General features: G+C 58.4%; 1 protein-coding gene across 1 annotated transcript in view; it reads left to right on the forward strand.

Annotated features, from left to right (window-relative positions):
* LOC144951228 (discoidin domain-containing receptor 2-like) overlaps positions 1–12500 on the forward strand; it is a gene marked incomplete at its 5' end in the record, with an annotated part of 44751 nt that overhangs the window by 22684 nt on the left and 9567 nt on the right. The window contains 9 exon segments of the mRNA XM_078881377.1: positions 1691–1793; positions 5094–5322; positions 7380–7502; positions 7504–7528; positions 8958–9063; positions 9514–9700; positions 10003–10315; positions 11560–11727; positions 12302–12474. Coding sequence (XP_078737503.1) covers positions 1691–1793; positions 5094–5322; positions 7380–7502; positions 7504–7528; positions 8958–9063; positions 9514–9700; positions 10003–10315; positions 11560–11727; positions 12302–12474 — 1427 coding nt within the window.

The raw sequence follows: 12500 nt of genomic DNA on the forward strand, positions 1-12500 counted from the left end.
AGACTCAACACTGCCCATAGACTCAACACTGCCCATAGACTCAACACTACCTATAGACTCAACACTGCCCAGAGACTCAACACTGACCATAGACTCAACACTGCCCATAGACTCAACACTGCCCATAGACTCAACACTGACCATAGACTCAACACTGCCCATAGACTCAACACTGCCCATAGACTCAACACTGCCCATAGACTCAACACTGCCCATAGACTCAACACTGCCCATAGACTCAACACTGCCCATAGACTCAACACTGCCCATAGACTCAACACTGCCCATAGACTCGCTGGGGGGGGGGGGGGGGGGGTCCCTGGGTCTCGCCATTTACCCAGCACCACCACCACCATCACCACCATCAACCACCACCACCATCAACCATCACCTCCACCACCTCTCCACCACTGCTACCACTACCATCACCACCACCGCCAACAGCACCACCACCTCCACCACCACCATCACCACCATAAACCATCACTTCCACCACCACCGTTATCTCCACCACTGCTACCACCATCATCACCTCCACCACCACCACCACCACAACTACCACCATCACCACCACCATCAACCATCACCTCCACCCACCACCACCGTTATCTCCACCACCGATACCACCTCCACCACCATCACCACCGCCAACAGCACCACCACAACTACCACCATCACAACTACCACCATCACCACCACCACCATCACCACCATCAACCATCACCTCCACCACCGTTACCTCCACCACCGCTACCACCACCATCACCACCACCGCCAACAGCACCACCTCCACCACGACCACCACCACCATCACCACCATCAGCCATCACCTCCACCACCACCATCACCACCACCACCATCACCACCACCGCCAACAGCACCACCACCACAACTACCACCACCACCATCACCACCATCAACCATCAGCTCCACCACCTCCACCACCACCACCACCACCGCCATCACTGCCACCACCGTTACCTCCACCACCGCTACCACCACCACCACCACCACCACCGCCACCACCGCCACCACCGCCACGACCATCACCACCACCACCACACAGAGCCAGGCAGTGGTGGTGGCGAGGCTGCGTGAGTCCGCACGCTTTGCTGAGCGCCGCCTTCTCCTGGCAGAGTTCGGGCACGGCTCCTTCTCGACACCCACGGGTCGAAGGGGAGTGTGGAACAGATGGCGATTAGTTTAACACGTAGCAGGCTTTCGCGACCAATATTATTCATAATCAACGTTTTTGGGTTTAGATCGCGTTATTTATAAATGTGTCGTAACCCTCCACCACCCGACACGACCAATCAGTAAAAAAGTGTCACGTTGACAAAAGACAAAATAGTTCACTGCTTTAGCCCACCGGTGTGTTGAAGCGTGAAACCACAACAATTACAATTTGAGTAACACGACGTTTCACTGGTAATTGCATCCACCATCATCGGGCAATTCGCCAGAATGGTGAGCCTCTCCTCTGTCTCCCGTTCTTATATAGAGCAGCAGCAGGGTGACGTCATCATTAACTCATTAACTCAGATGGGGATTAGTCCACACACTCCTCCGCGTGCCACCCCCGTGCCAGGGGTACGGCTCCTCCTGCTACTCGCTCGCAGCACTTGCCCCCACAGTGTGTCGAGGCTATACGGGGGACCTTTGTCTGTGTGTGGGCTGCGTGTGTGTGCAGGCCTGTGCCGCTATGCCCTGGGGATGCAGGATGGCACCATCCGCGACGAGGACATCTCCGCCTCGAGCGAGTGGTACGAGTCGACCGGAGCGCGCTTCGCCAGGTGAGCAGCTCAACGCTCGCTCACCACTCGCTCACCACTTGCTCACCACTCACTCACTACTCACACTCACTCACACTCACTCACCACTCACTCACTCACACTCACTCACACTCACTCACCACTCACTCACCACTCAGTCACTCACACTCACTCACCACTCACTCACCACTCAGTCACTCACAGGGCAACTCACTCGCTCATCACTTGCTCAGCACTCGCTCACCACTCAATCCGCACTCACTCACCACTCACTCATACTCGCTCACACTCACTCACACTCACTCACACTCACTCACTCACACTCACTCACACTCACTCACTCACACTCACTCACAATCACTCACCACTCAGTCACTCACACTCACTCACACTCACACTCACTCACCACTCACTCACCACTCACTCACACTCACACTCACTCACACTCACTCACTCACACTCACTCACACTCACTCACCACTCAGTCACTCACAGGGCAACTCACTCGCTCATCACTCGCTCACCGCTTGCTCACCACTCGCTCACCACTCGCTCACACTCACTCACACTCACTCACTCACACTCACTCACACTCACTCACTCAAACTCATTCACCACTCACTCACCACTCAGTCACTCACAGGGCAACTCACTCGCTCATCACTCGCTCACCACTCGCTCAGCACTCGCTCACCACTCGCTCAGCACTCACTCACACTCACTCACTCACTCACACTCACTCACACTCACTCACTCACTCACACTCACTCTCATTCACCACTCACTCACCACTCAGTCACTCACAGGGCAACTCACTCACTCACACTCACTCACACTCACTCACTCGCTCAGCACTCACTCACACTCACTCACACTCACTCACTCACTCACACTCACTCACTCACTCACACTCACTCACACTCACTCACTCACTCACACTCATTCACCACTCACTCACCACTCAGTCACTCACAGGGCAACTCACTCACTCACACTCACTCACACTCACTCACTCGCTCAGCACTCACTCACACTCACTCACACTCACTCACTCACTCACACTCACTCACTCACTCACACTCACTCACACTCACTCACTTACTCACACTCATTCACCACTCACTCACCACTCAGTCACTCACAGGGCAACTCACTCGCTCATCACTCGCTCACCACTCGCTCAGCACTCGCTCACCACTCGCTCACCGCTCGCTCACCACTCGCTCACCACTCGCTCAGCACTCGCTCACACTCACTCACACTCACTCACTCACACTCACTCTCATTCACCACTCACTCACCACTCAGTCACTCACAGGGCAACTCACTCGCTCATCACTCGCTCACCGCTCGCTCAGCACTCGCTCAGCACTCGCTCACCACTCGCTCAGCACTCGCTCAGCACTCGCTCAACACTCACTCACTCACTCACAGGGAAGCTCACTCACTCACTCACAGGCAGTAGTGGTAGTGGTGGTGAGGCAGTAGTGGTGGTGATGGTGAGGTAGTAGTGGTGGTGGTGGTGAGGCAGTGGTGGTGGTGATGGTGAGGCAGTGGTGGTGGTGATGGTGAGGTAGTAGTGGTGGTGGTGGTGAGGCAGTGGTGGTGGTGAGGCAGTAGTGGTGGTGATGGTGAGGCAGTGGTGGTGGTGATGGTGAGGTAGTAGTGGTGGTGGTGGTGAGGCAGTGGTGGTGGTGATGGTGAGGCAGTGGTGGTGGTGATGGTGAGGTAGTAGTGGTGGTGGTGGTGAGGCAGTGGTGGTGGTGAGGCAGTAGTGGTGGTGATGGTGAGGCAGTGGTGGTGGTGATGGTGAGGTAGTAGTGGTGGTGGTGGTGAGGCAGTGGTGGTGGTGATGGTGAGGCAGTGGTGGTGGTGATGGTGAGGTAGTAGTGGTGGTGGTGGTGAGGCAGTGGTGGTGGTGAGGCAGTAGTGGTGGTGATGGTGAGGCAGTGGTGGTGGTGATGGTGAGGTAGTAGTGGTGGTGGTGGTGAGGCAGTGGTGATGGTGAGGTAGTAGTGGTGGTGGTGGTGAGGCAGTAGCGGTGGCGGTGGTGAGGCAGTGGTGATGGTGAGGTAGTAGTGGTGGTGGTGGTGAGGCAGTGGTGGTGGTGAGGCAGTAGTGGTGGTGGTGGTGAGGCAGTAGTGGTGGTGAGGCAGTAGTGGTGGTGATGGTGAGGCAGTGGTGGTGGTGGTGGTGAGGCAGTGGTGATGGTGAGGCAGTAGTGGTGGTGGTGGTGAGGCAGTAGTGGTGGTGGTGGTGAGGCAGTGGTGATGGTGAGGTAGTAGTGGTGGTGGTGGTGAGGTAGTAGTGGTGGTGGTGGTGAGGCAGTAGTGGTGGTGGTGGTGAGGCAGTAGTGGTGGTGGTGGTGAGGCAGTGGTGATGGTGAGGTAGTAGTGGTGGTGGTGGTGAGGTAGTAGTGGTGGTGGTGGTGAGGCAGTAGTGGTGGTGGTGGTGAGGCAGTAGTGGTGGTGGTGGTGAGGTAGTAGTGGTGGTGGTGGTGAGGCAGTAGTGGTGGTGGTGGTGAGGCAGTAGTGGTGGTGGTGGTGAGGCAGTGGTGATGGTGAGGTAGTAGTGGTGGTGGTGGTGAGGTAGTAGTGGTGGTGGTGGTGAGGCAGTAGTGGTGGTGGTGGTGAGGCAGTGGTGGTGGTGAGGCAGTAGTGGTGGTGGTGGTGAGGCAGTAGTGGTGGTGATGGTGAGGTAGTAGTGGTGGTGGTGGTGAGGCAGTGGTGGTGGTGATGGTGAGGCAGTAGTGGTGGTGGTGGTGAGGCAGTGGTGGTGGTGATGGTGAGGCAGTAGTGGTGGTGGTGGTGAGGCAGTGGTGGTGGTGAGGCAGTGGTGGTGGTGGTGGTGAGGCAGTGGTGGTGGTGATGGTGAGGTAGTAGTGGTGGTGGTGGTGAGGCAGTGGTGGTGGTGATGGTGAGGCAGTAGTGGTGGTGGTGGTGAGGCAGTAGTGGTGGTGATGGTGAGGCAGTGGTGGTGATGGTGAGGTAGTAGTGGTGGTGGTGGTGAGGCAGTGGTGGTGGTGATGGTGAGGTAGTAGTGGTGGTGGTGGTGAGGCAGTGGTGGTGGTGAGGCAGTAGTGGTGGTGGTGGTGAGGCAGTGGTGATGGTGAGGTAGTAGTGGTGGTGGTGGTGAGGTAGTAGTGGTGGTGGTGGTGAGGCAGTAGTGGTGGTGGTGGTGAGGCAGTAGTAATAGCGGTGGTTGTTGTAGTTGTCGTTGTAGTTGTTGTCGTAGTTGTTATCGTGGTTGTAGTTGTTGTAGTGGTTGTTGTAGTTGCAGCGTAGTCGCCCCGTGTGCCACCCCCCCCCCCCCCCGCGTCAGGCTGAACCTGGAGGAAGGCGACGGGGCGTGGTGCGCCGACGGCCCCGTGACGCCGCAGCACGCGCAGTTCCTGCAGGTGGACCTGCGGCGTCTCCACGTGGTCACGCTCGTCGGCACGCAGGGTCGCCACGGCAACGGCCTCGGCAACGAGTTCGCCAGGGCCTACCGCCTCGAGTACAGCCGCGACGCGCACCGATGGCTGCCGTGGAGGGACCGCCGCGGCAACCAGGCGAGGGGTCCCCTTAGCGACGGAGGAGCCCCGTGGCGACGGGGCGAGGGTCCCCTTAGCAACGGAGGAGCCCCGTGGAGACGGGGTGAGGGGTCCCCTTAGCAACGGAGGAGCCCCGTGGTAACGGGGCGAGGGGTCCCCTTAGCAACGGAGGAGCCCCGTGGCGACGGGGCGAGTGGGCCCCTTAGCAACGGAGGAGTCCCGTGGCAACGGGGCGAGGGGTCCCCTTAGCGACGGAGGAGCCCCATGGCAACGGGATGAGGGGTCCCCATAGCAACGGAGGAACCCCGTGGCAACGGGGCGAGGGGTCCCCTTAGCAACCGAGGAGCCCAAAGCAAATAGCCGCTGCCCATAGACTCAACACTGCCCATAGACTCAACACTACCCATAGACTCAACACTGCCCATAGACTCAACGCTACCCATAGACTCAACACTGCCCATAGACTCATCACTGCCCATAGACTAACACTGCCCATAGACTCAACACTACCCATAGACTAACACTGCCCATAGACTCAACACTGCCCATAGACTCAACACTACCCATAGACTCAACACTGCCCATAGACGCAACACTGCCCATAGACTCAACACTACCCATAGACTCAACACTACCCATAGACTCAACACTGCCCATAGACTCAACACTGCCCATAGACTCAACACTGCCCATAGACTCAACACTACCCATAGACTCAACACTACCCATAGACTCAACACTGCCCATAGACTCAACACTACCCATAGACTCAACACTACCCATAGACTCAACACTGCCCATAGACTCAACACTACCCATAGACTCAACACTACCCATAGACTCAACACTGCCCATAGACTCAACACTACCCATAGACTCAACACTACCCATAGACTAACACTGCCCATAGACTCAACACTGCCCATAGACTCAACACTACCCATAGACTAACACTGCCCATAGACTCAACACTGCACATAGACTCAACACTGCCCATAGACTCAACACTGCCCATAGACTCAACACTACCCATAGACTCAACACTGCCCATAGACTCAACACTACCCATAGACTCAACACTGCCCATTGACTCAACACTACCCATAGACTAACACTGCCCATAGACTCAACACTACCCATAGACTCAACACTACCCATAGACTAACACTGCCCATAGACTCAACACTGCCCATAGACTCAACACTGCCCATAGACTCAACACTGCCCATAGACTCAACACTGCCCATAGACTCAACACTGCCCATAGACTCAACACTACCCATAGACTCAACACTGCCCATAGACTAACACTGCCCATAGACTCAACACTACCCATAGACTCAACACTACCCATAGACTCAACACTACTCATAGACTAACACTGCCCATAGACTCAACACTGCCCATAGACTCAACACTGCCCATAGACTCAACACTGCCCATAGACTCAACACTGCCCATAGACTCAACACTGCCCATAGACTCAACACTACCCATAGACCTCAACACTACCCATAGACTCAACACTACCCATAGACTAACACTGCCCATAGACTCAACACTACCCATAGACTCAACACTACCCATAGACTCAACACTACCCATAGACTAACACTGCCCATAGACTCAACACTGCCCATAGACTCAACACTGCCCCATAGACTCAACACTGCCCATAGACTCAACACTGCCCATAGACTCAACACTGCCCATAGACTCAACACTACCCCATAGACCTCAACACTACCCATAGACTCAACACTACCCATAGACTAACACTGCCCATAGACCTCAACACTGCCCATAGACTCAACACTGCACTTCAAACATTCGCTCCAGGTGGGGGTTGGTTACCTGCGCGTGCCCCGTGCATCAGCCAGTCATCTCGGTCATCTCGGTCAGTCGACCCGTGGCACCTGCTGGGTCTGCCCCGTGACCTCCTGCCAGCGGGCGTTCGACACTTCACGTGGCAGCCTCAAAGTGCACCTTGGCCTGGCACAAGCGTCGTGGTGACGTCACTGCCACTTAGTGGCGAATGGCGGTTGTTGTTGTTGTTGTTGTGCCCGTGCCCGCAGGTGATCCAGGGCAACGTGAACACGCAGGACGTGGTGCTCAAGGACCTGGGGCCCGCCCTCGTGGCGCGCTTCGTGCGTTTCGTCGCCGTCACCGACCGCGCCATGAGCGTCTGCATGCGCGTCGGAGCTCTACGGCTGCCCCTGGGCTGGTGGGGCATGACCCCCCCCGACCCCCCCCCCACCCCAACACCCCCCCCCCACACCAACCCCCCCACCCCCAACACCCTCCCCCCCACCCCCCAACCCCAACACTCCCACCCCCCTACCCCAACACCCCCCCACCCTCAACACCCTCCCCCCTACCCCAACACCCCCCCACACCAACCCCCCCCACCCCCACCCCCAACCACCCTCCCCCCCACCCCCCAACCCCAACACTCCCACCCCCCTACCCCAACACCCCCCCACACCAACCCCCCCACCCCCACCCCCAACACCCTCCCCCCCACCCCCCAACCCCAACACTCCCACCCCCCCTACCCCAACACCTCCCCACACCAACCCGCCCCCCCCCCACTAACTTTCCCCCCAGCACCGAAACCCCAACACTCGAGGCCCGTCCTCCCCCGGCTCCCCGTGTCTCTCCCCGTGTGTCTCTCCGTGTCTCTCCCCTTGTCTCTCTCCCCGTGTCTCTCCGTGTCTCTCCCCGTGTGTCTCCCGTGTCTCCGTGTCTCTCCCCGTGTCTCTCTCCGTGTCTCTCCCCTTGTCTCTCTCCCCGTGTCTCCCCGTGTCTCTCCCCGTGTCTCTCCCCGTGTGTCTCTCCGTGTCTCTCCCCGTGTGTCTCTCCGTGTCTCTCCCCTTGTCTCTCTCCCCGTGTCTCCCCGTGTCTCTCCCCGCGTGTGTCTCCCCGTGTCTCACTCCGTGTCTCTCCCCGTGTCTCCCCGTGTCTCACTCCGTGTTTCTCCGTGTCTCTCCCCGTGTGTCTCCCCTTGTCTATCTCCGTGTCTCACTCCGTGTCTCTCTCCGTGTCTCTCCCCGTGTCTTTCCGTGTCTCACCGCGTGTCTCTCCGTGTCTCTCCGTGTCTCACCGCGTGTCTCTCCGTGTCTCACCGCGTGTCTCTCCCCGCGTGTCTCTCCCCGCGTGTCTCTCCCCGTGTGTCTCTCCCCGTGTGTCTCCCCGTGTCTCTCCGTGTCTCACCGCGTGTCTCTCCGTGTGTCTCCCCGTGTCTCACTCCGTGTCTCACCGCGTGTCTCTCCCCGTGTCTCTCCGCGTGTGTCTCCCCGTGTGCCTCACTCCGTGTTTCTCCGTGTCTCTCCCCGTGTGTATCCCCTTGTCTATCTCCGTGTCTCACTCCGTGTCTCTCTCCGTGTGTCTCCGCGTGTCTCTCCCCGTGTCTCTCCGTGTCTCTCTCCCCGTGTCTCCGTGTCTCCCCGTGTCTCACCGCGTGTCTCACTCCGTGTCTCTCTCCGTGTCCCCCCGTGTGTCTCCCCGTGTCTCCCCGTGTCTCACCGCGTGTCTCACTCCGTGTCTCCCCGTGTCTCACCGCGTGTCTCACTCCGTGTCTCCCCGTGTCTCCCCGTGTCTCACTCCGTGTCTCCCCGTGTCTCTCCGCGTGTCTCTCCCCGTGCGTCACCCAGACGGGCTCGTCTCGTACTCGGCCCCCGAGGGAGAGACGCTCCTCCTGCCCTCCGTGGCGCCCGCCAACCTCAACGACTCCACCTACGACGGCTTCATCGCCTCCCGGTGAGGCCGCCACCCGTGGTGGACACTCACTCACCCACTCACTCACACCACAGTGGTGGACACTCACACACTCACCCACTCACTCATATACTCACTCACTCAACAACAACAACCGCCATTCGCCACTAAGTGGCGGTGACGTCACCACGACGCTTGTACCAGGCCAAGTGCACCTTGAGGCCACTCACCCACTCACATCTCACTCACACACTCACATACTCACTCACACACTCACCCACTCATACACTCACCCACCCACCCACTCACTCACATTCTCACTCATACACTCACTCACTCATACACTCACTCACTCACACACACTCACTCATACACTCACACACTCACTCACTCCACAGTGGTGGACACTCACACATACCACGTGTCTCTCTGTCTCCGCGTGTGTCTCTATCTGTGTCTCCGCGTGTCTCTCTGTCTCTCCGTGTCCCCCAGGCAGATGTACGGCGGCCTGGGTCAGCTGACCGACGGCGTCTGGGGCCTGGACGACTTTGCGCTGAGCCCCGAGCACCGCGTGTGGCCGGGCTACGACTACGTGGGCTGGAGCAACGGCAGCCTCAGCCTGCCCTACCTCCTCATGCTCTTTGAGTTCGACGAGCCAAGGAACTTCTCGGCCATGAAGGTGCCACCCACACCCCCCTCCATCATCACCCCCCCCCACCATCACACCTCACCACCCTCCCCCGTACCCCTCCCCTCCTCACTATCCCCCCGTGCCCCCCCCCCCAAACATCCTCCCTAACCCCCCCCCCCTCATCCTTCCTCACCACCCCCCCTCCCGTGTCCCCCCCTCTCCTTGTCCCCCCCTACCCCACCTCCCCTCCCCCCCGTGTCTCCCCCCCTCCTCATCTCCCCCCCCTCCTCCCACCACGTCACCCCCCCCACCTCCCCCCCACCTCCCCCCCCCCCGCGTGCCCCGGACAGGTCCACTGCAACAACATGTTCCAGAGCGGCGTGCAGACCTTCCGCGAGGCGCGCTGCTTCTTCCGCCGCTCCGATAGTGACGAGTGGGAGGGCGGCGGCGGCGGCGACGGTGGCGACGGTGGTGGCGGTGGTGGTGGTGGCGGTGGTGGTGGAGAGGACGTGGGCGTGGGGCTGGTGGTGGAGCCGGACACGGTGGACCCGCGCGCTCGCTTCATCACCGTCCCGCTTGGCCAGCGCAACGCCATCGCCATCAAGTGCCACTTCTACCTGGGCGCCGCGTGGCTCCTCATCAGCGAGATCTCGTTCCACTCCGGTGGGTGCCGACGGGGAGGATGGGAGTTGGCGCGCGTGCAAGGGCGAGTGGGTTGAGTGAGCGAGTGGGTTGAGCGAGTGGGTGGGGTGAGCGAGTGGTTCAGTGGTTGAGTCAGTGGGTGACCGAGCGAGTGGGTGAGCTTGTGGGTGGGTGAGTGAATGAGTGAGCTTGTGAGTGGGTGAGTGGGTGAGCGAGCAAGTGAGTGACTGAGCTAGTGAGTGGGTGGGTGAGTGTCTGAGCTCGTGAGCGAGTGGATGAATGGGTGAGCTTGTGAGTGGGTGGGTGAGTGAGCGAGTGAGTGCATGAGCTAGTGAGTGAGTGGGTGAGTGGATGAGTGGGTGAGCTAGTGAGTGGGTGGATGAGTGAGTGGATGAGCTAATGAGTGGATGAGTGCGTGAGTGAGTGGGTGGGTGAGTGGATGAGTGGGTGAGTGAGTGGGTGGGTGAGTGGATGAGTGGGTGGGTAAGTGAGTGGATGAGCTAGTGAGTGGGTGAGTGAGTGAGTGGATGAGCAGTGAGTGAGTGGGTTAGTGAGTGGATGAGTAGGTGAGTGAGTGGGTGAGTGAGTGGATGAGCTAGTGAGTGAGTGGATGAGCTAGTGAGTGGGTGAGTGAGTGGATGAGTAGGTGAGCTTGTGAGTGGGTGAGTGAGTGGATGAGTAGGTGAGCTTGTGAGTGGGTGAGTGAGTGGATGAGTAGGTGAGCTTGTGAGTGGGTGAGTGAGTGGATGAGTAGGTGAGCTTGTGAGTGGGTGAGTGAGTGGATGAGTAGGTGAGCTTGTGAGTGGGTGAGTGAGTGGATGAGTAGGTGAGCTTGTGAGTGGGTGAGTGAGTGGATGAGTAGGTGAGCTTGTGAGTGGGTGAGTGAGTGGATGAGTAGGTGAGCTTGTGAGTGGGTGAGTGAGTGGATGAGTAGGTGAGCTTGTGAGTGGGTGAGTGAGTGGATGAGTAGGTGAGCTTGTGAGTAGGTGGGTGAGTGAGCGAGTGAGCGGGTGACCCTGGGGGGCATCATTCTGCCAGTAGTAGGAGGGGACAATGATTGCTGCTGAGTCGTCTCGCCTAGGGGCACCCCCAGCGGCAGCTGTCCCTGTGCACTACTCTGCTTGTACTAGGGGGGGGAGGGGAGGGGGGGATGGGACGATGATTGTTGCAGGGGTCACGCTGCGCCACCTCGTGTCCGTGACTGGTACTGACCTCACCCCCCCCCCCCCGTCCCTCCCCTCCCCGTGTCCTCTCCGTGCCCGCAGACCGGAGCCAGGAGCCCGTGTCACGAGCCCCGCCCCCTCCCACCCCGCCGAGGGGGGGGGCCCGCAGCCCCCCACCGCCCCCATCGCCCGCCCCACCAGGGGGGGGCGCCCCGCCCCCACCGCCCCCCCCTGGCACGCGCGGGCCGGAGGTCACCAGCCGCGCGCACGGTGAGCGGCACTCCACGTCCATGGAGGTTCAGTCGGCCCATCATCAACGCTCGCTCCAGGGGAAGGCGGTGGTGGGGGGGGGGGGTCGATAAAATGGGTGACCACTTTGCGTGGGGAAGATCTAATAATGGTGATGACGATTTAGATTTAAATTTTTGGATCTTTCGGTAAAGTCACGTAGATAGAAAAATAATAAGAAAAAGATTAAGTGAATGAATTTTTACTTTTATTCACTTAAGTAATAATACAAACTAAGTGAATAAAGTTTTGTATTCACTTTATGAAAAAAGAAAGTGAATGTTTTACGTTTATTCACTTTATTAAGTGATAATAAAAACTAAGTGAATAAAGTTTTGTATTCACTTTATGAAAAAAAAAGTGAATACTTTCTTACTTTTATTCACTTTATTTATTAAATAAAAATAAAATAAATAAACGTCGCGCTGCTCAACGTCCTGTTCACGTGACACAAGCCTTGCCGATTGGCTGTGTCGGGTGGTGGCGGGCTTGACGACACAACGATTTTCTACATCTCTACGCGATCTAACAAACCGCCCCGCGGATGCGAGCTCAGCAGGCACGAGGGTGCCGGGGGCCCCGGGGGCCACGCTGTCCGGGAGGCCCATGGACACGGCCGACGAGAGAGCGCCCGTGCTGGTCGCCTGCCTCGTCGCCATCATCCTCCTCCTCGTCGTCATCATCGCACTCATCCTCTGGCGGCACAACTGGAGGAAGCTCCTCGAGAAGGTGGGAACCCAATGGCAACAACGGCC

This window comes from Lampetra fluviatilis, chromosome 61, assembly GCF_964198595.1.
Source record: "Lampetra fluviatilis chromosome 61, kcLamFluv1.1, whole genome shotgun sequence".
Classification (NCBI taxonomy): domain Eukaryota; kingdom Metazoa; phylum Chordata; class Hyperoartia; order Petromyzontiformes; family Petromyzontidae; genus Lampetra; species Lampetra fluviatilis.